The sequence below is a fragment of the Syngnathus acus genome, chromosome 22 (assembly GCF_901709675.1).
Source record: "Syngnathus acus chromosome 22, fSynAcu1.2, whole genome shotgun sequence".
NCBI lineage: Eukaryota > Metazoa > Chordata > Actinopteri > Syngnathiformes > Syngnathidae > Syngnathus > Syngnathus acus.
This window is the reverse complement of record NC_051106.1, coordinates 6,311,969-6,338,095: the sequence shown is the minus strand read 5'-3', so window position 1 is coordinate 6,338,095 and position 26,127 is coordinate 6,311,969. Positions and strand designations below refer to the sequence as shown.

The 26,127-nt window shown below is 42.1% G+C and overlaps 3 protein-coding genes across 4 annotated transcripts; 2 read left to right on the top strand and 1 right to left on the bottom strand.

Annotated features, from left to right (window-relative positions):
• The first annotated feature begins 3,897 nt into the window (after positions 1–3,897).
• Positions 3,898–16,512, top strand: stac (SH3 and cysteine rich domain). Of its 2 annotated transcripts, XM_037241802.1 has the most exons (12): positions 3,898–4,299; positions 4,910–4,942; positions 5,900–6,218; positions 7,873–8,006; positions 9,342–9,423; positions 9,501–9,607; positions 10,555–10,636; positions 10,727–10,797; positions 12,144–12,241; positions 14,427–14,478; positions 14,889–15,026; positions 16,090–16,512. In XM_037241802.1, the coding sequence occupies exons 1-12, from the start codon at positions 4,192–4,194 to the stop codon at positions 16,186–16,188; spliced, it is 1,323 nt and encodes a 440-aa protein (XP_037097697.1). In that variant the 5' UTR covers positions 3,898–4,191; the 3' UTR covers positions 16,189–16,512. The 2 variants fall into 2 exon arrangements, with proteins under 2 accessions (XP_037097697.1, XP_037097698.1); XM_037241803.1 differs by lacking the exon at positions 4,910–4,942 and having other exon boundaries at positions 3,899–4,299.
• Positions 16,513–17,724: 1,212 nt separating this feature from the next.
• Positions 17,725–23,893, top strand: chrm5a (cholinergic receptor, muscarinic 5a). Its single transcript, XM_037241801.1, has 2 exons — positions 17,725–18,188; positions 21,822–23,893. Exon 2 carries the CDS (start codon positions 21,877–21,879, stop codon positions 23,416–23,418), a length of 1,542 nt encoding a protein of 513 aa, XP_037097696.1. The 5' UTR covers positions 17,725–18,188; positions 21,822–21,876; the 3' UTR covers positions 23,419–23,893.
• A 240-nt stretch (positions 23,894–24,133) lies between these two features.
• On the bottom strand, positions 24,134–25,788 carry zgc:194887 (uncharacterized protein LOC571819 homolog). Its single transcript, XM_037241806.1, has 3 exons — positions 25,692–25,788; positions 25,475–25,617; positions 24,134–25,197 (listed from the first exon to the last, which is right to left on the bottom strand). Exons 2-3 carry the CDS (start codon positions 25,611–25,613, stop codon positions 24,503–24,505), a joined length of 834 nt encoding a protein of 277 aa, XP_037097701.1. The 5' UTR covers positions 25,614–25,617; positions 25,692–25,788; the 3' UTR covers positions 24,134–24,502.
• Between the last annotated feature and the right edge of the window lie 339 nt (positions 25,789–26,127).

Sequence of the window (26,127 nt, the reverse complement as noted above, 5' to 3'; positions counted from 1 at the left end):
CCTATTTCAGTGGACCCTTTTGTGTCAGAATATTTTTTTTCTTTACTCCACCAGCCTGTTTGTTAGCTGCTGTACTTCATTTTTAGGACAATATTTCGTCATTTTGTTTTTTTATTGATTGATGAGCCTGCCAAAATATGTTGAGCAGTGCTGTGGTGAGCATTCATCATTCTGAATTACAGCTGTGCTGAAACCAAACTAGGGTAAGAGCAAGCATTCTAGCAGCTGTTGTTTGCAGACCGCAGGTGTTGTCACAGTTAATAGTCTTTAACATGTCGCATCCTCCCAGCTAGTGACGGGAAATAGCTTGGCTCTTGGGTCACATTTCCAAACTTTGCCTTTTTTTCCCCCCCAATCCGAAACGTGAGTCTAAAAACTGCCAAATGAAAGAAAAAACCAAAGTGCTATCCTGTGAGTATTAAATGGGAAATGGCTTAGACTTGTTTTTTTTTTTTTTTTTTTTTACTTCCCAATGCCAGATTGTGACTCACTCCCATTTCCAGGCTGAGTAAGCTTCCACTTAGGAAAAAGGAAATACCAGAGCAGAATGCTCCGATGATCCCACGAGCTCTCCAATGTGCAGCTTGTGAGTTGATCAAGTGATAACATGATCATCTGCCTGGCTAAAAAGAGAGACATTTTGCCAAAGAACTGCCCCCCCTCTTTTTTTTGCTCCATTTCATTGATCTGATCGCTGTATCTTAGCAACTGCCATAAATTGACGCAGGGCGGATGACAAAGGTCTGGAAGAAGACAGGCGTTGTGCCCTCTTACCCCCTCCCAAGCATCCATCCGCGTCATCGTGACACAAAGCCGATCACTTAGGACTCACAACGGGATGCCCGCTTGCATTCACATCGTAATAGAACTTAAGTGAACCGTGCAGCTGTTTGTGGCACGTAAGGCCTGTGCCGCGGTATTGTTTGGCGCGCTAACGACACGGAGGTAGAACAGTTGATTGTTCGCTTTGAGCGTAGCTAGCAGACGCGCAATTAGCTGCAGAACCGCTTGCTGCTGATTAGTCTTGATTTTGCGCTCAAAAACAACTGCTAGCTTAGCTAAAAAAAAACAGGGTTAGTTGTTTTGAAGACTCTTGAATCTTGAACTAGTAGTAAAAGAAAATAAGATACAAAAATGCAAGGAAGAAAAAGTCATACAGAGGTCAGAGGTCACCTTGACTCTTAATAGATTTTGATGAGCTCTAGAGTTCATAAGTCGACAAAATGGTGTTATTTTTGGGCTCGAAACATGTAACAGCATGTAAGAATTCATTTAGTAGATGTACTACTGCAATTGAAAGCAAAGCTGTCCCCAAAGTCACCGGCTGCTCCCTTCCGTTCTGTTTTTAGCCGCCGCCTCGTTAGCGCTGACCGCCGCGCACCAAGTCCGAGATGGCCAGCTGGAGACCAGTTAAGGTCAGCGGCGGCATTCCATCAAATGATAGAAACATCATGAAACGAACGTCGCATGGCTTTGAGCTTGGTCGCAGCGGGAGGAAAGGGTTTGGCATTTCAAACGGTTTTACGCCTTCGGAATGCTAAATAAACGCGCGGTGAAATTTGCATAAGATTTATAACTTCATTCAAAGGCTAACTTGAATGAAGTCTTGATAAATAGGAGTAAAAATTTTGTTTGGCGAATATGTCCCAATGTACTTGTAGCTAAATACTACAGACGTAGCATTTTTTCCCCCCATAATGTCGTTTAATATCATTTAACCTTACATATGCCCACAAAGACGCCGGTGTCTCATTACTTTGTCATGTACCCTGCAGAGACTATTCCTAGGACAGCTCATAATAAGATCGCCTAATTAGCCTCGGTTCTCAGGGAATCTATTTGCTCACCGCTGTAACACATGCTGGGGAAGTTGTGTGTGCGCGTGTGTGTAATGTCAAGTTGGTAATTGGCACACTTTGAGATGACAGGCATTAAAGGGCTATTTCAAGCATTTAATAGAACGTGACATTTAATGTTCTTCCTTTCATTTGACGAGATAAGAGTGTTGGATCATCCAGTTTTTCCACTATGTTGTAATGTATTCAAATTTGGAGACTGTGAGGGAGGGAAAACTTTGAGTACTGCAACTTGCTGGTGTGGGGATTTGATCATGTGCTGCAACAAGATCAATTCTTTCAAATATATAAATAGAAATATTAGGAATTTCTGATGTTGAAAACTGTCCGTTCTGTCCATCTTTCCAAATAAATGTAAATACAATCCATTTAATTATAGTAATGTTTTTTTTAATTTCATCTTGATTTTTTAGTTTTTAAAATTGACCAATTTTAATTACTTTTGAAAGCGACTTTATGATGAATATATTTTCATTTTTCAGCTTTATTTTAGAATTAGTTCTAAAAGATTTTTTTCATTGACTGAGCATAACAGATGGATGGATGGATGAATTTGTACGGATTATAACTTTTATTTCATTTGTCTTTATCCCGCTCTCTTTTTTTTTCCCCCTTCGCCTCCGTTAAGCAGCCACTAATTATAGTGATTTCTACACTGGTTTCGACATCTGGACGAGTCCAAAAATAGCTGGTACGGTGACGTGGCTGTTAGTACATCACAATAACGTGTGGAGAAGCAGCTAAATAGAACTCTTGGAAAACAAGCGAGCGGCCCATTATTCACCACGTCATCAGCGTGAATACAAATGTCAATCAAAACACTCGAATGGAACTCCATTCCTTGCCAGCGCCTGTTTCCATGTTTCCTCGTCATCATACTCCTCTTGAGACACTGACCACATGTTTCACAGGGAACATTCTGCACTTCTGGGATATACTTTCTAAGAAAAGATGATGCTGTTTTTCCTCTCAAAGACATCATGTCCATTACGGTCCAGGTCTCAGTGTTCTAATCGCAGTGATAGGAGAAATAGCAGAGGTGGGATGAAACCCTCCATTTGGAATAATTAACCCCCTGTTGCTGTGGGCTTTTTTATTTCCAATGTTGCCAGCTGATTTTCAAAGGATCTATCTATCTATCTATCTATCTATCTATCTATCTATCTATCTATCTATCTATCTATCTATCTATCTATCTATCAATAAATGATATATATCATTATATATAAAATATTATATATAAAAATAAATATATATATATATATTTTTTTCCCCAAGGAGGGCCAACATTTCCAATGTTGCCGGTTGATTTTCAGAGGATCTATCTATCTATCTATCTATCTATCTATCTATCTATCTATCTATCTATCTATCTATCTATCTATCTATCTATCTATCTATCTATCTATCTATCTATCTATCTATCTATCTATCTATCTATCTATCTATCTATCTATCTATCAATAAATACATATATCATTCTATATAAAATATTATATATAAAATATATATATATAGATAGATATATTTTTTTTTTCCAAAGAGGGAATCGGAAGCTGAGCAGGAAGTGCTCAGTTGGCCCGTCGTGTGCGTGTCGGTGGGTGTTTGCGTCCCCGTCAGAGTGAGGAGGCTGCAGTCTGGCGCCTTCTTCCTCCGTCCCACAATGAAACTTCAAGGACGTGGCGTCACAGGGGGAGGAAGCCTCGAGGGATGTCTCACTTCAACAGCCGCGCCTTATACTGCAAGAAAAGTATTTTCTTGCCAAAAAGACCGATAATTTCTTTCCTCTGGTGGACGTGGTGCTTCATAACAGTTCAAATCATACCATTCAATTTCATACTGTATCTTATCATACTTATGATAAATGAATAAATCACTGCTCTGTATTTAATATAAAGTCATGACTAAAAAAAAAACAGCGCCATCCGCTGGCACCGATATACTATCAAATGCTCTAATGTTGACTGGGAGCATAATTTAGTGTACGACCAAATAGATCCTCCCTCCTGTCCTCCCTCCCTTTCTCTCTCTCCAGCTCATAGTGGAGCACAGCATGCTTGTGGAGTCTTTACGCACCAACCACAGAGGAAGAAGCTCGCCACTCTCTCCAGCAACACCGGACTTTTTTCGCTTTACTTTCACTTTGGACTTGTTAACCACACCTTCTCGTGTGTTCCCATGTGATTAGTACATCCTTTTAGGAGCAGGGCGCTTCTGGCTAACCCCTGCTCAGGTCACGGTGACCATCATGAACACGATGTAAACATTGCGAGGAGGAGGAGAAGAAGAGGAGGAAACGCATTCTACTTTTTTTTTATATTTAGAAACTGAAATTATGATCCCGCCGGCCAACTCTGCCCAGGAGGAGAGTTGCGGGGGAAAAGAAGACGAGCAAAATGAGACTCCCAAATCCCCGAGCAACACTTCCAACCAAGAGACTAAGGTAAGGACTTCCTTAAAAGTTACTTAAAAAAAAAAAAATTCAACTTAAGTTTCGAGAGTAATGGCTCCAATAAATTAAAACCCTTTTACTTGATAACTTCTATGACCTCATTTGCTCTCAATAAGGAACAAACAGTTTCTTCAGAGTGCAATTATTTGCACCATTTGCTGCATTGGTCTCGCCTACGGGTCAAAAGGACCCGTACCGCCTCTCCTACCGAAAGATGATGACTTAATTCATGTTCACTGTGTTATGCAGATCCAGCGTTGTTTAATTAGAAGCAGCTCTGTGTCAATCAAAAGGAATTATTACATCCAAGCCACAGCTTTTGGTTATGAGTATACCGAATGTGGTGACCTAAAGCGGGTTTTTCAAACTACGACCCAAAACAGGCTTCAAGTCCAAGTTTGGGCTACCCTGCGCTTCAAATCTTCCTCCATAAGGACTTACTTTAGTGGTCATTTTGGTGGTTGTAAATTATCTAAATATATCTGTCCTATAAAAGATGACGTACACAAGAACGCAGGCGAAAGGCTAAATAGTTCTACACAGTTCCCTGCACAGAAATAAAATTATATTTGTTTTGTTTTTCCTTATCCCTTTTTGTAAGAATACTGCGAGGCCTGAACATCCCAAACGGAAGGTGAGACATGGTCATATGTTGACGCACATTACAAACCCTCCTGTGATATTGCGGGTCAAAATGACCCCCCCCCCAAAAGAATTCTTGTAAATTTAGTTTTAATTCGCTCTTAATTCTGCACGCAGGAGGGTTAGTGCAATGCAACATAATATATTTAAGCAACGCCATAAATTAACGAGCTCACCCAGTAGATTATGCTTCTCCTTAAGTCTCATTTAATGTGTTTTTGATGGTGCTACATTTGATTAGGTGTCATCCTCATCCTTAAGCTCCCATGCTTCATGTGAAGTTAACTGCTATCAAGCAAAGCATGTGCTGCCCTTAAAACCATCCAATTATCTCCCGGGAAAACTTTGAACCGTGCATTTTAATGACTACAATTTCAAGAGCAAATATTGGAAATTATATCTCAGTGCTTTTGATAGTGCTCTCAGATCAGGGAAGGCCTCGTTGGTCCTGGCCACCCACCACAGGCGTGTGAGTTTGCCAAATTGATCAGTCATCACCCCGAGGACTTATTGATCCTCTCCGCAACAAAGCTTCCATGATAAGCACTTGAATCTAGGCGCAATTTTGTTTTGAATGATGCTATGCAAAACGTGTCATTTACATGAAAATAGGAGGGAGCATCTTCACGAGCAATTGCAAAAAAAAATTCCTCTTGGTATTGTGCGGCTTAATTTGGACACAAACCCTCATTAGGAGTTCTTCTCTGGCCTTGAATTACGTCAAAACTGAATCAATTCCGCTGCACAAGAGCCCTTCAGTCTCATTACAGTAGCAAAGGGATTCTTTATAAAGCAACTGAAGGAGGACCAGATGAAATGAAGGCTTGTCATTGTGGAAGGTAATGAGATTGACAATCTTCATGGCCGGAAAGAACTCCATTCGCGTCCTGGTGGGGAAGCTTTTTAGCAATGGCATTCCAAAGAGTCAATTGTATTTTGTTCCTTCCAGCTTCAGAAGCTCAAGCGCTCGTTGTCCTTCAAAACCAAAAGCATCCGCAGCAAGAGCGCCGACAACTTCTTCCGAAGCGGCGGCGACAACAAGACGGAGCTCCTCTCCGATGTGAGCGGCAGCACGGGGCACCTGTACAACATCGGCACCAGCGGCCCGTCCATCCCGCCCGTGCCCCCCGCCATCCCTTGCGCTCCTCCCCCCACGTCGCGTTCGCAGACACGCAACCCTCTGCAGGTGGACTCGGCCGGACATTGCTTCATGGAGCACATCTTCAAGAAGCCCACCTTTTGCGACGTTTGCAACCACATGATCGTAGGTATGGGGTTAGTTAACAGTACATGAATCCAAGTCAAGAGGTCAATTATGGACCAACTTTAAACGCCCACCTGCTTCTTACATCACCATCTATCCGCCATTACAAGAAATGTCAGCATACATTTCATCATAAATATGTAAGACTTACATCACAGCACACACAGTCTAAACATTTTGCTTTACAAAAACAATTTTATTTAAAGCTTGAGGCGAAAAGAAAATTTGATTTGGCGCAAAGTAAAAGTGAATTACATTCACTGGCATATAATAAAAATACCTGCACGCCGAGCGACGCTGCGTTATGGATTGCAGCGAGTTGCTAATTAAATAAACACCTACGTGGGCGAAGGACATGTTTGTGTGTCTGACTGAGTGTGAAATGTAATTTACATGAGGGGAGTAGGGGGGGGGGCGCTTGGAATAATAGTATTTTAACATCTTTAAACCAGTGAAGTGTTGTAATAAATGCAGTCAATTAGTCATTTGGGGGGAGGAGGCGGGGCTTATTTTGTCACAGCAAAAACAAACAACAAATTAGTCTACAGAACCTCGGCTAGGTCGATTTGTAGGTAGGAAGTATGAGGGCGGAAAGTAATACTGCTGGATTAATGGATCAATGCTATTCTGAAAGCAAAAAAAAAAAGTTGTGCTGGTGATAGATAGAAATAAACCGAGGTCAATTTTCAAGTGTAGCATCACAAATTTGTGAGATTACAATTGCGCGGTGGAATGTGTGAGAGGTCGTAAGAGTTCAAATTTGGGATTACCTCTCATACACGCTAAATACTCTCAAAATTACTACTGAACACGCACACACCGAGACCCCCCCCCCAACCCACCCACCATTGCCCAGCTGTCAGTTTGTGGTCCGTCCGCTAAACTGCTAGCATGGAGGCGTATTGTTTCCACGTTGGAGTGAGTCACACCAAACGAGCTGATCGACAGCAGGGGCATGTGTGTGCTATCACTAACTGTTTTGGATAAAAGTACCTCAAAGCAATACTTAAATAAAAGTATATTGTTGCCTTGAGGTACGGGCAAATACAACTCACTAAACTTCACAATTTGTAGCAGATTAGCGTAGCAGATTAGCAATTAGTGGGAGGGGGGGTAGAGCAGACAGCGTTAAAAAAAACATTCTAAAAAATGTGATCAATAGTTGTCCACATTTTCACATGGACAGAGCGTGGGCGGGGCCAGAGCAATTGCACACTCAGCAATCAATACACAAGCACAGACGCAGAACTATTAAACAAACTGACCTCCTTTGTGTAGGATGCGAGCAGTCGCCATTGACTGATACGTGGTAGCTTCTGATCTCGCTTTAATGGAAAATTGGCTTTTTAAATCTATGTGCTGGCCTCTCCATCAACTGTGAAATTACCGTAATTTTCGGACTATAAGTCGCACCGGAGTATAAGTCGCACCAGCCATAAAATGCCCAAAAAAGTGAAAAAAAATCATATATATGTATGTATGTATGTATATAAGTCGCTCCTGAGTATAAGTCGCCCCCCCACCCAAACTATGAAAAAAAACCGCGACTTATAGTCCGAAAATTACGGTATATAAACTTTTTTTTTTTTTTTGTTCTGTTCTGTGGGGGAAATGTCAACAGACTGCAAGCATATGTGAAACAGCCATTTGTGTTTCAGGTACTACAGCCAAGCACGTGGTGTTCCTGGCGGGCAACACGGCTAAGCACGGCCTCCGTTGCAAAGCCTGCAAGATGAGCCTTCACCACAAGTGCGAGAACGGCGTCGGGCAGCAGCGCTGCATGGGCAAACTGGTGAGAGCGCCTGTCTTCATGAAATGTGCACGGCCTGGGATCACATTCGCATCCATTTCGTGATGTCATCACTATTGCCATTGGAGATGTTCGACTGACAAAATAACGACTTACTAAAACAATAACAAATCATATTGATATATCAACTTGAAATCACATGAAATAATTAATATTGGCTTATCCCTCACCAGAATGCGCATATTCAGAAATCACACTTTAGTGTATGTGTGAGCGTGCCGGTACATCTGCGACTGCTATCCACCCATCCTCGTCATCCTCCTCCTCTTCCTCCTCCACCTCCTCATTATATCATCCCTCTGCCAGTCAATCTGCAAGCTAATTGTCACCATGCACGCCACCGACACCAAACCTCTGACCCCCGACGTCACCGCCGATCTATTAACGTCACAGGATGGATGCGACGATGCTTGAGGGGCTTTGTTGTTGACCTCATTGAGGTCACAGTCACAATTTCTAAAGTTTTTATGAAGCAAACCAAACAACATAAACTGCCAACCAATGCGAGTGATACTTTGGAATGTTCCTGCAGCCCCGGACAAAATATTTTCGAATGTCAAACCTATTTTTATTTCCCATAAACCTAAACAGGAACTCTCTTTGTAAAATGTTTTTTGATCATTGTATTACAAACTCATCCTGTTAGGGAATGAGTGGAAAGAGAGCAAGGAAGTGATTGGCTCTCAGGAGTGGAAAATCAGGTTGAGAGGTTAAAGAGGACAAAGTTTCCCCCTGTGGGATTGGACTCTAAATTTGCCTCTCTTAACTTCTGCGGGCATGCTTGTTTCCCTTCAGCCTGAGAACGCTAAGCAAAAGCTCGGACATCTATTGCGTCACTGACGGACATCACATTAGGAATATCTGTTTTTATGAGCCGATATTTATAGCGCAGTTTGGTTTCATAACAAAATGATTGTAGTTTGTGGTAAATAATGGAAGATCTCAGTTGTCCTTATTGGAGGTCACACAACTTTACTCTCCCGCTTTGCCGAAAGCCATCTGTAGATTTAGACGGATGATTTATGACGGTCATGCATGATTTAAGGCGGTAATCATTCACTTTCTTTTAATTCACATTTAATGTCATTTCCCGCAAAGGTGATATTCCGACTTCTCATTCCCATCGCTTCTCCATTAGCTTGCTCGGCGACCGAGACTATTTCTATGACTTCATTTGCACCGAGGTCTTGGTCTGCTGCTATTTCCATCAGTGCTTGTTATTAACCGTTTTGGTTGAATTTGATGTTTTGAGACTTGCGCTGGTGACAAAATAGCAATATTCCATTATTATCATTGTATTGTTGTGTTTTTTGCCAGCCTAAAGGCTTCCGGCGGTACTACAGCTCGCCGTTATTAATTCAGGAACAATACGGCTGCATCAAAGAAGTCATGCCCATCGGTGAGCGGCCTAACTTACCAAAAATTCAATTTATTGACAAGACTTTTTAAATATCCACTTATTTTCTACCACTACAGCTTGCGGGAATAAAGTCGACCCAGTCTACGAGGCCCTCAGATTCGGGACGTCGTTGGCACAAAAATCCAAACGGGCCAGTGGCTCCGAATCTCCACAAAGAAATTCGGTAAGGTCATTCAAAGTTGATTGGTAATATCTTTTTGAAACATTCCATTAGTTCTCCTCACTACAGTATGTCGTCGAGAGCCATGCATCTCACTGTCGGTCCACCTCACACACTTTGTTTATTTGGTGCCGCTGCCTTTGACATGTTGTAGCTGATGGAGCAAATAGATACCACCTCAGCGGAGTCATAAACACTACCAATAAAGGCATTCTGGTCTTAGCGGTCATGAAGGGAGCTGTCGTGCTCATGTTACAGCCCTCGAGATGAATTGGACTGATTATAAACCCTCTCGGGCCACCTCTGCGCATGGAACGGTGACATTTTTTGTACAGGGTAGTAAAATAGACGGGCACGAATCACTTCATAGTCTGAAAACTCTTAGGGCTTAATTTATTACGATCCCCGAATGGTGGGTGCTAAATTTCGTGTTCACTCACGACGATAAGATTGCACGTTAAATGTTTGAACATTTGGGAGCGCAAATTGCTACATGCTAGTTTTGCCCCCGCTAGGCTGTTTCAGTGACACACGAAGGTATGAGGATGCTATGCAGGAACAGGAACACAGAGTCAGCAGGAACAGGGAAAATTGGACATTGGGGAAATTATTCCAATAAACACTGGTATGATTGACGAGTGCATACTAATTTTGCAAATGAATCATGTTGCTGTATCACTTATGTAGAGTTTTCCTCCGCTGCATGTGCGCAGTCTGGATTTGTGCCACTGTATAATGACAATGGAAAAGACAGTCAAGCTGTTTGTGCAGCTGTGTGCGTGCGTGTGTGTTATGGAAATAGTATACGAATGCAAGCTCGGAAACATGCTCTGTCTACACTCACGGGGCCTTTGTTATTTGCCGTCACTGACCATTCCCGCCGCTATGATTCCGTTCAACGTATTGTTGTTTTCATCGGATTGTCGAATTGAAATCAGATTTCTTTGCAGACCAGTGACTTGGATAACGTCCCGGAGGAAGCGGTGGCCCACGGCAGCCGCCAGGCACTGTCGAGAAAACACAGCGATGATGGTGAGGGTTGTGGGAAAATTGAGATTTTTCACGATTCTGTGATCCATCGAACGAGGGCTTGCAATTTATCGTGTGTATATTTTCACTCAGTTTTCACGGTTCTGGAAAACGGGGCTGAGCACTACCGACATCAGCCGGAGAGAACACCCCACGATTCTGAGGTGAGAAATATTTAGAATCCATTTGTTCGCTACGCTGGCGAGTCGAGAAATGCAGCCTCGCATCACTCATCTTGAATGCCCTCCGCCATTACCGCTTCAGTTCCCAGGAAATGGAGGGAAAAGTTCTTTTTCCTGCGCTAACAAATCAAATTGGAGCTGACACAAGCACGGCAGACTTGCGCTGATGGAGCCAAGGCTTGACCTCACTGGTTGCATCTGCGGCGGTTCCGTTACTTTATTCTCCGAAGGCAGCAAAAAATATCTTATCAGCTCCTGTAGGGTGATGATGAAAATGTCACTGGGAGCTTTTTTATTTTTTTTGCCTGATGGAATGCGCAGAGGAAATTTTTGAGGTTTTGTTCAGCATGTTTATACCTCGTTATCAGTGGAAATAGACCACAAATACTTGGGCAAACATAATAGTGAATAAATAACCATACTAGGAAAATACACAAACGTCCGCTCGCTTCTCAAAGAAGAAGAAACTCGAATGCATGGTGCTGGGCGGGTCGAGCACAGCTGGCGGTGCACGGTTAGTGCGTCCTCCGACGGGTCCATTAGCTCCGGCTAAGGCAGAGACAGATGGAGGCGTGCTGGGAAAATGGTAATTCAACCGATTGGGTTCACTCAAAAGAAAAAATTTGGGTAATTTGAGTAGTAGTAATGGGTGATATATAATAACACTCGTACATTCTCAAACATTGGGACAGTGATGAAAACAAATCTAAATATAGCTTTGGCACACGTTATATTTACGTTGCGCAAGATTAGCCGCAATCTGTTCCTTTGAGTTAAAATAGGATGAGAGGCGGGCACACAGGAAGTTGTCAGAAAAGTGTTGTCCCAATTAGCACCCATCCACAAAATATATTTTATTTTTCTCCGCTGTTGTCAGTTCTGTCACAGTTAACTCCAGTGTGGAGCCTGCTTGCTACATTTCACACTCCTTGAAAAGTAGATGTGTTTGGTAGCGAGGGCGAGGGGGGGGGGGGGGTGACAGTGAAACACAGGTGGTATTTTTACAAGATGGCAGAACTTTGCTTTCCTTGAGGCACCAGGTGGTAATGAAGCCATGTGTCGTCCACAAGGAGTGGCTGGCTGATGGATGACTTGGAAGCAGGCACAAGGCAAGTTGCTCGTGTGGCCTCCGGGGACAGAAATGAAAATGATGAAAACAAAAACGACATCAAATGGCAAAAGTTGATTTGAGAAAAGCGACTTGGCAATCTTGATGCCGTTGAGGTCTGAGCGATACAGACTCAAAATTGTTGTTCAGGTGCTGCGTGGGACCCGCCAGCTCATGCGTGGTTGTTGTTGCGTGTCTGTGTGTGTGTGTGTGTGTCTAGCTGGAAGACAGCCAGCTTCACCAAGATGCACTCCGGCTCAACACCTACGTGGCCTTGTACAGTTTTACTGCCCAGGAGAGCCATGACTTGGAGATGAGGCTAGTTTGCAAAACACACACACACAACTCAGCTCTTTCAAAAATACTCGCAGGTGAAACAGTATTATTTAAAAAAATATATATAAAAAATATTTGCTGCATTTTCTGCTAGTGTCAAAGCGCCCGATCATGGCCACCGCACGCTTTGACACACTTTTAAAACAGGAAACGAAAGTCATCACGTGCAGTCCTTCATCTCAAGCATCAATTTGTTCCTCTTCCCACTAAATTACTCAAATGGATTTAAAGACATGAGTGCACTCTCTCTGACGCACACACTTGTGTAATCCACTGCACAAGTATGATACCTGTGTTCCGCGAACGGGTTCTAACACAATCACTTGAATCAGCATATGCAACAAAAATTCAGGAGAGGAGGGGGTACTGCTTGAAAATGATTAATTTTACTTGCAAGTGAGAAAATTCTACTTGTGCTTGATTACTTCAACAATTTTGTGATTATAATGATGATGAGAACAGGCAAGTCCAACTACTTGAGAAATTTCCACCCGGTCCTTTTCTGAAGATGTTCATTGCATCTTTAGATGTGGATTTTTTTTTTTTTTTCTGTTCACAGTGAACCGTATTTTGTCAGTAATAGTGATTATTACCAGGATAAAGACGCACTCCAACAATCACAAGAGGTGGAAATAAGGGAAATGACGTAAAAACCCACATTTTCCTCAGTCGAGTTGCTCCTTTTCCTTTTTTTTACTGCATTAAATTTTGCCAACAATGACTGCGAGCAGATGCTTGTAATTACTACGGCGCACAGTGATTCACGATTTTCCTGGAAAAGAAGAATTCCTCGTCGTAAAACGGATTGTTGACGATGACATGATAGACACCTTCGTTTCTGACTGGGCCTGTTGCTTTCTTCACAAATACGGTCACTTAGTTCTTACATTCATCCTTGTTGAATTGAAGTTTTGATATTTTAATGTACCACTTGTGTTTTTTTGAGTTAAAAGAAATGACATTTGACATGTGGAGCTATAATAGCTACCTTGAAAATAATAGTGACTAGACAAATGGTGGAATGTTCTTCAAATAGGCCAGGAATAGAAACATCTTTTGAAATGTCAGTTAAAAAATGACATTTAAAATTTTAGAATCATAGTCTTTAAAAAAAAGTTTAAACCTACCTAAAATAATATTTAGTGGTAGCTAGCATGCAAATGCTGGATTCCATTGTGCTACATCCATTTAATTAAATAAAAAGATGTAGTTTCGAAGTAAATGTGCCCCAATTACTAAATTTAGAAAACACAATATTTCTGTAACTTGAGAATAAATAGACAGACAGCGAGATATCAAATCAAATTGTTTTAGCTATAAAGAATAGTGTTTCAGAAGAGAAAACAAATACATAAATACAACCAGACCTTATAATGATAACGTTAAAGGACTGTTCACATGACGTCCAGTAGGTGGCGCCCTCTTCATAAGAATAAGCGTACCGTACTCACAGTTCAGCAGACGACGTGACCTTCCAGTGGAAAAACAGTTTCCACAAACGCTCCACTGTTCTGTGAGGAATCATTTGTTGTCCAACTTCTCTGGATGTCCAAAGTCTTCCACAGTCTTTGTTCACTCCTCTGACGTAGCTTCCGCCATTAGCTCGTCCAGCTAACAAGCTACGAACACGGCTAGCTGTCGCTAACTAGCCGGCTATGCTAACTGTGCACCGGATGCAATTAGGTTTTCACTGCAGTGCAATCACGTCGATAAATCCGAGCACTCTGCAGTTTGTTGGCTCCCATAGTGTCCCCTTTTTAGCGTTGAGTGCGCCATGAATGTTTTGCACAAGCATTTAACACGTTTTATATCACTTTTCCCTTCAAAACGTCCATTTTCTCAATCTATCTCTCTTCCTGCAACTCCCTATCCTTCACTCTGATTGGCTCTCCTTCTCTGACTGCAGGTGAGACAGGTGTAATTAAAAGACATTTCAGATACAATAAAATGAAATAGTGGGTAAATAGACATTTCAAATAAAATGAACATTATACAAATGTTTTTCATACAACACAAAAACCTCTATATTTATTCTTAAATTCTAAACTAAAATTAAAAACTTTGTGAATTCGTTTTTTTAAACTTTACTAATGCCTTCTTTTTCATTTTTCAACACAAAATAGACAAATTGTTCACAAACCGTCCATTCTTTTGCCTCTTATTGCAGGGCAGGTGACCGAATTTTACTTATTGACGAATCCAACGGTGATTGGTGGAAGGTAAGTGTTAAATTCCCTTCACACACTGTGATTTCTTGGGCCTATTAGTAACGATGAATTGTTTTGGATCATTTCCAAGGCAATGATAATAACTGTGTGTTTTCCCCAAGCACGATTAAATGAACCTGGAAGAAATGAATTGATTGATGAACTGAGCAGTCAATGATCGCAGCAGAAAAGACGGGAAAAGAGAGTTTGTGTGTACGGAATCCTAATAAAGGAGATAAGAGGCGGCATGCTGCTAGCAGACCACGAGCGAACTCATTGTGCATTTCTCACTGCTGCTTCTCATCAGGCTGTGGATAAACACACACATCTGGCCTCTTTTGAGAATTTCGCCAGTAAAACCGATAATGTGGAAGCTGACAAAAGAACAACAACTCACATATCATCTGTTTAATATTTTCCAGGGGGTGATTGAGGACAGGATCGGTTTCTTCCCGGCATCCTTTGCGCATCAATTGCGGGTGGGGGATCAGATTTTCAGGTGTAACAGGACCTTCATCGGCTGCAGGGAGCAGGGCCAGATTACGCTGAAGGAGGGACAGGTACTATTTGGTCTTCTTTTTAAACCTCTACCAAGGGATTAGAAAAAAACCCTGCATGATACGTATGGCTTTCCCCACACACACAAACATTTGTAGTCACAAATAATGAACATTTGAGATTGTCTTCGTTGACCCCGTTTTGAGGCCTATTGAGACAAGAAGGCAGCAGAGTTTTGTTCCTGCTGCTCCCAGGAATCCTTTTTTATCACTCACCCATGCATCACCACATGACAATTTTTTTTTGTGGCCCCCGCATATGACTTATACGTCAAATACGCACATTAATGAGTGGTCCCTTTTTCCCACAATGCTTATGGCGGGACTCTGGGGAAGAATCAGGCAAGGAAATCCCAAGCGGATAGGAAGCCACAGAATTCGAGATTGGTGTGTTCCTTAAGAATTCAGCGTAATGTGATCACTTAAGGAGAGCACAGGTTGCACAAAATGATCTGGAACATTTCAGTGTGTTTATAGCGGCACTTGAGAGCTCCTTCAATTTGGACTTGAAATGTTCTAACCTATTCCTTAGTTGGAATAAATTAGACCATTTTTATCCGGAACGTGCAGCAAAGTTATACACCTACTTTAACTTGAAGTACATTTTTTAAGAAATTAGGAAGGTTACATGAAATAGTTTGAATTTATGAGACTGTTGAACAATTGTCAACAACAGGGTGACAGTGCCCTCTGCTGGACATACTTCGCGCAAACTACCCTACATCATTTATTAAAATACAGTATTTTTAATTCACATTTTTCTATACTATATAAAATTGTAATTTGGCCAATTCAACAAAATGTTTTCAGTTTTGCTATCACAACAAAGAAGAGTTTACAGAACCTTGTCTTGAACCCCACTTTAAATAAATAAATAAATAAATAAATAAAAACAACAGTTAATTTATTTGGAGCAAGTAACTTCCTTGCTTTATTTGGCTAACTCCCACAGTTGCCATAAATGTCAATAATTGACAAATTCCGACTTAAATTGCTATTTTTCACTCCGAAAAAAATCAAAAGTGACAAGAGTTAACTATAATTCATGACTATCTTCTCCCACCAGATCTGTGTGAGCAGTGAGGACCAAAGCAACGGCTTCATCAGGGTGGCAAGCGGCAAGAAACGAGGCTTCGTGCCCTGTGACGTTCTCGATATTATGTGAGGCGGAAACAAGCTCGAGAGGTGACGAGCGAGGGATGGCCGCGTCCGCGGGACCTGAAGGACAAACGAGGTCAAAGCTGCTTATGAGGTGGGACGGCTGATGTCTTCATGGCAAAACGTGGACGAGAAGCAGGACAGACGCACATGACAATACGAGTGCTGCCTTGGCTGCTATCACTGGATTTCATCTTTTCATTTCAACTTTCAACAAAGCCATAAAATGGCTGGCTTTTATTGAGTTGTGGATTGCATTGTCAAAGAAAAAAATATGTCATCAATAAGGTTTGACTACAGGAGGATGAAAATGCAAGAAAAAGAAGAAAGTTGTAACCTTAGGCAAATGTGTGCATATTTTTTTAAAATAATCATATTTTGGAAGTTTTGAGGAAACAAAATCCACCATCTTACAAAAATAAAGTCATTTTCTTCTGAATTAAAAAGTTTTTCATAAAACATCATGTTTTGACAACATTTGAGTCAAATCTGAAAACTAGTTACTAAATCCAAATTGTTCCAGGAGGATCTTTTTTTTTTCTCTGAAAAACAGAATACAGAGAAAATTGTAATACTTGTGGGGTAATTGTTTTTTATTCTCACATAACTAAAGTCAAAATGGAATGCAAATCACTATAAATGCTAATTTTTGGACCATTTATTTCCAGCAACACATAATGGATTTGAAAATATATTTTACCTTTCCAGTTCCAAGCTATAACTTGACATTAGCCGTACTGTCATATTAGACAGTCCAGCACCTATCATCCGGATTAAAACATACACGGACCTCAGCGACAACCAGTGCTGCTGAAATAATTAATTCCTTGGTTAGCGCACACACACATGCACAAAACATCTGTCAGTCCTTATCTGCTGCGGCCATGTCAGCGCTCTCCCATGTGAGGACAAAAGCAATGCTGGTGTTTTACGGTCCACACGTCTGCCACACCGCCTTGGCCTCCATCATGCTCAAACACCACGCAGGAGATAAGCAGGACTCCTCTGATCTGACGCCTTGTGTCAATTTTTTTTCTTTTTCTGAGTTGCGAAAGCAGGTATTGGAGATAACAGCTACAATTCATTTTCTAGTTGTTAGTCATATTAGAATCACTCCCGTTTCATAAGACTTTTTTTGTGTGCTTTTTGAAACGGCCTATGATGCCACTAGATGGCGCCAAAGTCCCTTAAAAATTGAAAGTAGCACAGTAAATCTGTCAAAGTGATGCATCTCGACTAAGAGACCCATCTTTGGAGGTTAGGGAGGAGGTAAGTTTAGCCTGGGTTGTTATAGGGGAGTTTTATTTACATGAGCACTTACGTATGGACATACATCATTTGTAAGAAAATTATTTGTAAAATGAGTTTACATTTAAATAAGAACTTCTACTTCAATAGAAAATTGTTTAAAATGCCGACCTGCTTCGGCGGGGACCGCTGTTTAATCTGACCACAATCGACCCCGCCCCTCCCTCCCTCCTTCCTTCCTTCCTTCCCTCCATCCATGCACCCTCCACCTTCTTCCACTCTGTGTGGCTCAGGAGCTGCGTGCTCACTGTCCCGAAACATGATGAACCAGTCGCCCCTGTGGGAATTTTTGCTCCCGGCGGCGTGCAAGCACCAGCTCCCTTTTGTGTCCCTCAGCCACATGCAACTTCCTCATCATCAGTAGTGGCAAGAGAAGAAGAGGAGGAAGATGGAGCAAAAAAGCAGCAGCTGGTTTTGTTTCAACTTAAAAGTTCACCTTTGACTCCATGCTGAAAACAACTTGGGAATATTTGGACTTCTTGTGGTTGGTAGCTGATGGTGTGGAGCAGGCGCGGTTCTCTCCTCCTCCCTCCTCTTCATCCTCCTCCTCCCATTTGCTCACATTTTGCCTCCAAGTCAGCGGGATTCCTCAACCTCTCCGACTGTGTTTTGAACCTCTAAAATGCACTTGACCCCCAGAGGACTTCCTGGAAAAAACAAAGGGATTAACTGGCAAGGCTCATTCTGACCTCTGCCTCTGTGAGTATTTTTTCATTTTTTTAAAATCTTTGTGTGTCATCGTCTTAGGCGACTCGGAAGTGATTAATAATGCACTTCTTGATGACTGCTCAGAGGCTTTGACCCGGATTTGACAGGAAATAGCAGCACAAGTGCATGTCTGAGAGGTCTCACTAGCATGGATTATTAATGTGCACTTTTACCTCATTGAATACTCACGGAAGGTGTGTGTGTGTGTGTGTGTGCGTATGTGTGTGTGTGTGTGTGTGTGTACCCTCTTGGAACACCTGCTGTATCACAAAAAAGTGGCACGAATAGTAAATACTGTACGATAAAGTCAGCTGATGTTTTAAATGTGATATTATCAAATGCATGTTAATACATTTTTAATAAATGCGCCTTATCATTTTGAATTATGAATTAGTTTGAAGGAAAGTGCAAAATCTCCCCTCTTTTTGTTTCAATGACAGAACAAATGAGGGTCAGGCAATAATTTGAAGTCTGTTCAGTTTTATATATTGAGGAAATCACTTTTTATTCTTTTTACAAATTTCAATTAAATTAAAGCCATTTAAAAGACGGGTTTATATTTTATCACACTGAAGTAAATGCTTCGATATGAATAGCCAATACCTACAATATATCCACACGAATATTACTACAATAACAATAACAAAAAAATCAAATTCATGCACGTAATGAGGTTATTCATGTATGCACGTTGTGAGGCAGGAGCAGAATAGCCGGAGGCACAAACACGGCATAGCAGACGCACACTCACAGACTCATATTTAGAAAGTGAGTCAGAGGACATTGTCGTTTCCACGACGGTACATTAAGACAATCTTCCACTGAATAAACGTTATATATTCAAATATTCCTTGAAGCAGCTGCTAATGCAGCTGACATTTGAATACAAACTGTGCAGCAACACATTTAGACAATCAATAGTCATCGATTCTTTATCCTCTATGATTGGATGGGTAAATGATTCACAAAATTACCTGGAAAATAAATCAAGTCTAAATGAGAAATCAATATTATTTCTAAAAATGTTACAATTATATTTCCATTTCCAATTTCGCGGACCACCTGCAATATCGCCACGGACCACTAGAAGGCCGCGGACCACCCGTTGACAATCCCTGCTGAAAAAGCATTGGCACAAATTAATGCTTCATTTGCATTTGTTTTCTCAGCATTCGAGTCATTAAATGCCACCAAGCACGACTGGAGAGTATTTTACAATGCATGCTTGTGTGCTCCGACATTCATGATTACAATATTGTTTCTCCTCCAGTGCACAGAATGCATTTTTCAGGTGCTGTTCGACATTGTCACATACGACTGTGGGCACAAGTGTTCACTATGGGTCAGTGAGCTGACTGCAAAATGTAATAACCATTGTGCCAGAGACCTCTGGGCTTCTTTGTGCGCGGCACACACACGCCTTTTTAATCTCTTCTCCTCCATCTCTCATCTTCCGACCTTCCTTGCACAAATGCCAAACATATGCGATCAGCGCGCTCGTATTTGTCGTGCTGCCGCGGCCCCCAGTGTAGAGAAGGTTATTAAGCATGACGTCCCAGCTACGGGATGGGAGCGATGAGATGACCACAGAAGATGAAGAATTCTATCACTTTCGCTTGACTTTGAAGCAAACTTAAGCATTACTTATGCATATGGGCCTAATGCAATATTTAAGTTGATACCGCCTAGATGTCATGAGGATGAATCTGTAAAATATTTTCGAAAATAACAATCGAGTCATCCATTCGTGATTTTAACGTGTAGTTCCCTGACACGAGTAAAATCCATCTTGCGTGACATATCCCTTCACAGAGCTTTATTTCATATATTGCCTGCAGACAGAAATCAGGTCTCTGCAGACGGGCATGATATTCCTCCAATGACCATGCCACTGAATGTTTTGAAAACTGGAATATGCATGAAGGAAGTACATCATCATCATCTTCTTCATCATCATCACACATGGCTGTGCTGTAAATCATTCATTCACAAATCAAGGGAGGGCACACAATCCGCAGAATGATGACAAACTGAGTCATGATCATCGGCAGCTGCTTTTTTGCAGCAGGAACTCGCGCCTCTTTCACTCAAATCAAACGAATTAAGTTGAATTGTATGAGTGGTTAGTTGGCATTATATGTGGCCAAATGACACTATAATTATAGATAACGGCATGAATGGTGACTTGGCAACCATCCGAACCGGCACAAACAGCGCTTGCCCAATCACGTCACTCCCACATTTCACTTTCATGCAAACTCACTTTAGTTCCAATCTTTGCAAACCATTTGCTGGAAACCCACACAAAACAAATTTTTATGGAAGCTAATTATATTCCCTCACTTCTAATGAGGACGGATTGGATTTTTAATACATCATCTATCTTTCTTCTAGCTGGAGTGTGTGGGATTATGTGCAATGTGCTTGCTATTAGGTAAATTAAAAAAAGCCGTCCACATGAATTATTTTGAACACATTATTATTTTATGTGTTATTGCAGTAGGTTATTAGGGGCATTTACATTTGTGGTGTGATGATGATATTGTCACGCCGAACCAGACTTCATATTTTCCTGGATCCTGTAAGGGGACAATTTTTTTTACAGTGCCATGACAAAAAGAAAGAAATATCTTATTAAGTTTGACCGCTTTAATAAAGAAAAAAAAGAGACGTTCTTGTAATGGCTCAGTCTAATGATGAGAGATTTAAGTGATGTGATGTGAAATGTTGGACAACAAGGTGAGGCCCAATCCAATTCCTGGTGGAGGAACCCCCCTGGAGATGGGAATGTTATTTGTGAGAGCCTCAGGCTACTGCTGGAGCTGTCAAATCAATCCAGATGCATGAGAAAGTCGCTTGTCAAATTGCGATATTTTGCTAAAATGTTGCATTTTGGACACACGTGTTGAGAAATGCGGAGGTGCTACTCAAGCATAGCTTGAAAATATCAGGTTCCGGTGCCCAAACTTAAGCAGATGTGTGTGAGCCTGAGGGTGGAAGTTAAATGTTACCCTCTACGGGAGCACCAATGAAAAAAATAATAATCTCATGGCTATGAGGCGAGAAGATTGAGGTCTCTGTAGATTCAATAGGCAAATTTAATCAGCACATTATGAAATGATGCCTTCTTGTAGGTCATGAAAAGCACAGCATATTAATTTCAAGTAGCTCCCTCACCCATGATAAATGTGTGTGTCAGTGGAGTCAAAGTGAGACTCACATGAAGGGTCAATGGCGCCATCTGCTGGCGGAAGAAATTATACGGCTTTGGAACGATACATTTAGTTTTGAGGATGTTACACTGCAGTTTCTCCAGTGTTTGAGGGTTCTGAGAAGATTTGCTTTACATGAATGCTGAAATCTGATTGGACAAAACCATTCACATACAACCATAAATAAAAATACTACAAAATAAAGAGAGTAGGCTGTTGTAGACTGAACCAATCATTTTATTTGTAATTATTTCCTACATGGAATACACTAAATCCATAATATTTAGCAAAATTTCCATCAAAAGTGCATTGTTAGTGCTCACCAGTTTGAAATATCGCCATCTAGTGGCTACAAAATGCATTTCCCTTAATAACAATGTTTCTCCCCAATCCCCCTTTTTTTTCTTAACAGGAAATGTCAAATTCAACACGTCTCTTTGTGGTGCGGTGCAACTAAGCCCACAACTATGGAAGCTGCGCATGCCCCAAATGTCACAGTAAACAACAGCACAATGGATATCCAAGTGGTCACGCACAATCTCTGGGAGGTGGTCGCCATAGCGACCGTGTCAGCCATTGTAAGTCTCATCACCATAGTGGGGAACATCCTGGTGATGCTCTCCTTTAAAGTCAACAGCCAACTCAAAACGGTGAACAATTACTACTTGCTGAGTCTGGCGGCTGCTGACCTCATTATCGGTGTCTTCTCCATGAACCTGTACACCTCCTACATCCTGATGGGTTACTGGGCCTTAGGCAATCTGTCATGTGACCTGTGGTTGGCTGTGGACTACGTGGCCAGTAACGCCTCAGTCATGAACTTGCTGGTGATCAGTTTCGACAGATACTTCTCAATCACCAGGCCTCTCACCTACAGAGCCAAACGGACTCCAAAGCGGGCCGGGGTCATGATAGGCTTAGCCTGGCTGGTGTCTCTTGTTTTGTGGGCACCGCCTATCCTATGCTGGCAATATTTTGTGGGCAAAAGAACCGTCCCCGAAAGACAATGCCAGATTCAGTTTTTCTCAGAGCCCATTATAACGTTTGGAACCGCTATTGCAGCGTTTTATATCCCCGTGTCAGTCATGACTATCCTCTACTGTCGGATCTATAAAGAAACAGAAAAACGGACCAAGGATTTAGCGGAGCTTCAGGGAGCGAATCAGTCCACAAAACCCGACGTCACCCGGGCACGGATCAGTCGATCGTGTTTCAGCTGCAAGCTAAAATCTGCGGCGCAGGACCGCACCCAAGCCTCATGGTCATCCTCAAGCCACGCCGCCAAGTCCACCGCCTCCACCAACGAGGAGTGGTCCAAGACCGGTCCCATGACCGCCTCCAATAGCTACGCGTCCTCAGAAGATGAAGACAGGTCCACCTTGCAGCCCCCTTTGGGGAACCAAGTTTGCGAGGGCGGTAAGAGCGTGGCGGGGAGCGAGAGCGAACAGCTAAGCAGCTACGACGAGGACAGCTTCTTCCAAACGCCGCCCAAAAGCAACTCTCAGAAGAGTAGCAAGTGCGTGTCGTACAAATTCAAACCCGCCACCAAAGACGCCTTGGCCCCGCACCGGGGCAAAAACGGCGATGCCAAAACCGGGTCATCCTCGGCGGAGTCGGTCAACGCTCCGGCCGCCCATTCGGCGTTCAAGGATGTCACGCTGAAGAACCAGATGACAAAGAGGAAGAGGATGGTGCTGATTAAAGAGAGGAAGGCAGCGCAGACCCTCAGCGCCATCCTCCTGGCGTTCATCCTAACATGGACGCCGTATAACATCATGGTGCTGATATCCACTTTCTGCTCAGACTGCATCCCCGTGTCCCTGTGGCATCTGGGCTACTGGCTGTGCTACGTCAACAGCACCGTCAACCCAATGTGCTACGCCCTCTGCAACAAAACCTTCCAAAAGACCTTCCGCATGCTTCTACTCTGCCAGTGGAAGAAGAAGCGGATTGAGGAGAAACTCTACTGGTACGGACAAAACCCAATGGTCGGTGCCAAACTTTCTTGAAGTATTTTAGAAGCTGTAGGTTTTCAAAATGGAGGCCTCACCTACAACCCCCCCTGAATGTTACATTACATCTTCTGTTGGTGCTCTAAAAAGCGACTTGATTATTAGATTAGATTCCATTTTCACATAATTTAACAAACATAAAATAATCCTATATATCAAAAATATCATAACCAACTGTTTAAAAAGTCCTTAGTGACATTTTAAGTCCTTTCCACGCTAACTGTGAGAGGCAGCCTGTCGCTACTTTGTCAAAATTGCTGTGCCAACACAAAATGGAGGGAGCCATATAAGAGATGGATTGGAACCACTGGCGGAGGTAGAGGGGGGCCGCGGGGGCACTGCTGCCCCCCCAAAGATGTTTGGAAGGCTGAAAAAGTAGGGAACATAGTGTTTTCTAAAGAATTTTGGAGGTTTGCAAATTTATTTTGTTTATTTTGAGGATCTCCCAAAATATCCTTGGCCCCACCCTCAAGGAAATATTCCATCTCCACCAGTGGATGTCACCTGTTTAAAAGGGTACAGCCCCGTTGTGTTGCAAGTAATTGTTTCCGTCTGACATAATTTAGCTTCGAATTAACGTGCTGTTGTTTACAAGCACAGGCAGTTGTGGCAGCATCCTGTTTGCTGGCCACAATTAATTCTTAGTGCGCATCTTCACTGTATTTATACCACAGCACTCTAAATACAGCTCTCATCACAAAGTTGCTATTTGTAAATAGCCTTTTTTTTTTTTTTTTAACTGAGGCAAAGCCAATATTTTTTTCCTTTTTTGAAAGACTCTTTCAAACCAGGAATTTAAAAGTATGTTTCCATTATACTGGATAGTGAAGTTGTTTTTGGGTTTGTTGCTTTTATGCTTCTGTATTTTAGAAACGGTGTTTATCCATTTTCTTCAAATAAATGTCAATATCCTGCAGAATATATTGAGTCTTGATGTTATTTTTTTTAAATTCATCTTATATATGTATTTTTCTGGGACTTTTCTAATTTGAGTATTTAAAAAGCCTCCAGGAGAGCTTTTTTTTGTACAATTACCTGATCGTTGTCCAGAGCCACATTGCATCTTCTGCTGAGAAGCTTTTCATAACTCATCCTTTTTGCAGTCAGCGCAATGAACAGCTTTAACCGTGTGTGACGGTTTCACCATCATCCATGCGTACTTGCACAATCGCTCTTTGTTGCAGTCCTTTTGCCAGTAGATGACATTTCTTCGGTTCAGATTGGCACCAGCGCAGGCGTCGTACCACCAACCTCCACCGGCCACTCCCTGGAACTCCAACTTGGCACAGTTCTGGAAGTAATTATCATTGTCTCTGTCCTTAGTGGTGAATTTTTGATTATCGTGCAGGTAGTTCTCCGTGTCCTGGGTGAGGGCGTCCACGGCCGTGCCATGGAACAAACCCAGCCTCAACCTGTACGCCGATGACTCGCCCTCCACCAGGAACGGATCGTACTCCCCCATTTTTGTCACGGCGTCTCGGTCCACGAGTTTCACTCCTAGTTTGTAGCGTACCGGGCCTCCACTAAGCTGGTGCAGGTATTCATTCCCGAGCCAGTGATCGCCAGTGACGTCACCGAAACCTCGTTTATAGTCGGCCCACACTCGGTCAAAATTGACGCTACTGTTAACGGTGATGTGCTGGACTACGGTCCATCCTCCTTCCTGCATGGCGCAGAAGACCAGGATTGGGGCGTCCCCCGGTTGGATCAGGTACACGCCGTCCCTGGCGTGACCTGAAGAGCTCATGAGCATTTCGTGGCAATCTCTCGGTAACACTGCAGGTGACAATCAGAGATGTTAACTTGAAGAGATTTTATTGTAACACTTCCGGGGGGGCAATAAGAGATGTTAACTTGAAGAGATTTAATTGGACTCAGAAAATAAATAACATTAACTATGACTTTAAATATTACATTTTTTCTTTCCATTTCAATTCTGTTATGACTATAAAACTGCTGACGCAGCAATTATGCAAAAATTGAATGAGTTTCCTTCACATCGAATTTTAATCACAGAGGGGTTTTAACTATAATTGAAGGAAATGGGATCTACCTTTCATTCCATAATTCATGACCACATTATGCTGATCAGGAGGTAGCAGATGCAAATTCTCTCCTTGGAGATGCTCCATGTTGACTCCCAATAGACTCGGCAAGAGCAAAAGCACGAGCCAAACTTTAAATATCACCATCCTCCTGCAATCACGTTTTAAATGCATCAAGCAGAAGTGAGTATAAAGAAAAAACGAGGCACAAAAAAAAAGTCTTACCTTCACTCAAGACCCACAGTAAAAAAATAATAATCAGCACGTCTTCACCCACACTGCAACTTTAATCAAGCACAAATATAAAGTACACAAAAGTAACAAGCCGTCCCTTTTAATCTTGGCCGGACTTCAGCCTCGACTTGACATCACAATGGCAGACGCCAACCCTTCTGCTTATCTGTGTCAAGTCAGATAAAGCCACATGCGAGTAGTGAGATGAGTCAACTCATATCTCTCACCAACTCAAATGCCTTCAAGAGCTTATAAGGCTGAAGTCCAGCTCGGCTTTGAGGCCAGCAAGGTTCAGCTCCTGATAAGTGACAGCTAAGCTCAAATGTATTCACGGTTAAATATCAAATCAATCATTAGAGTGGAAAGAAAACATTTAATGGTCACTACTAGACAGCATCACATCAACATTTCTTGTCCTGCTTGATAA

What these genes read in the sequence shown, in the direction of transcription:
- stac (XM_037241802.1), top strand. Translation starts at nt 4,192, where the DNA reads ATGATCCCGCCGGCCAACTCTGCCCAGGAGGAGAGTTGCGGGGGAAAA. An exon ending in AATCTCCACAAAGAAATTCG is followed by an intron (nt 9,608 to 10,554) that starts GTAAGGTCATTC and finishes ATTTCTTTGCAG; the next exon opens with ACCAGTGACTTGGATAACGT. An exon ending in TTACGCTGAAGGAGGGACAG is followed by an intron (nt 15,027 to 16,089) that starts GTACTATTTGGT and finishes TTCTCCCACCAG; the next exon opens with ATCTGTGTGAGCAGTGAGGA.
- chrm5a (XM_037241801.1), top strand. Translation starts at nt 21,877, where the DNA reads ATGGAAGCTGCGCATGCCCCAAATGTCACAGTAAACAACAGCACAATG.
- zgc:194887 (XM_037241806.1), bottom strand. Translation starts at nt 25,613, where the DNA reads ATGGTGATATTTAAAGTTTGGCTCGTGCTTTTGCTCTTGCCGAGTCTA. An exon ending in CATGAATTATGGAATGAAAG is followed by an intron (nt 25,198 to 25,474) that starts GTAGATCCCATT and finishes TGTCACCTGCAG; the next exon opens with TGTTACCGAGAGATTGCCAC.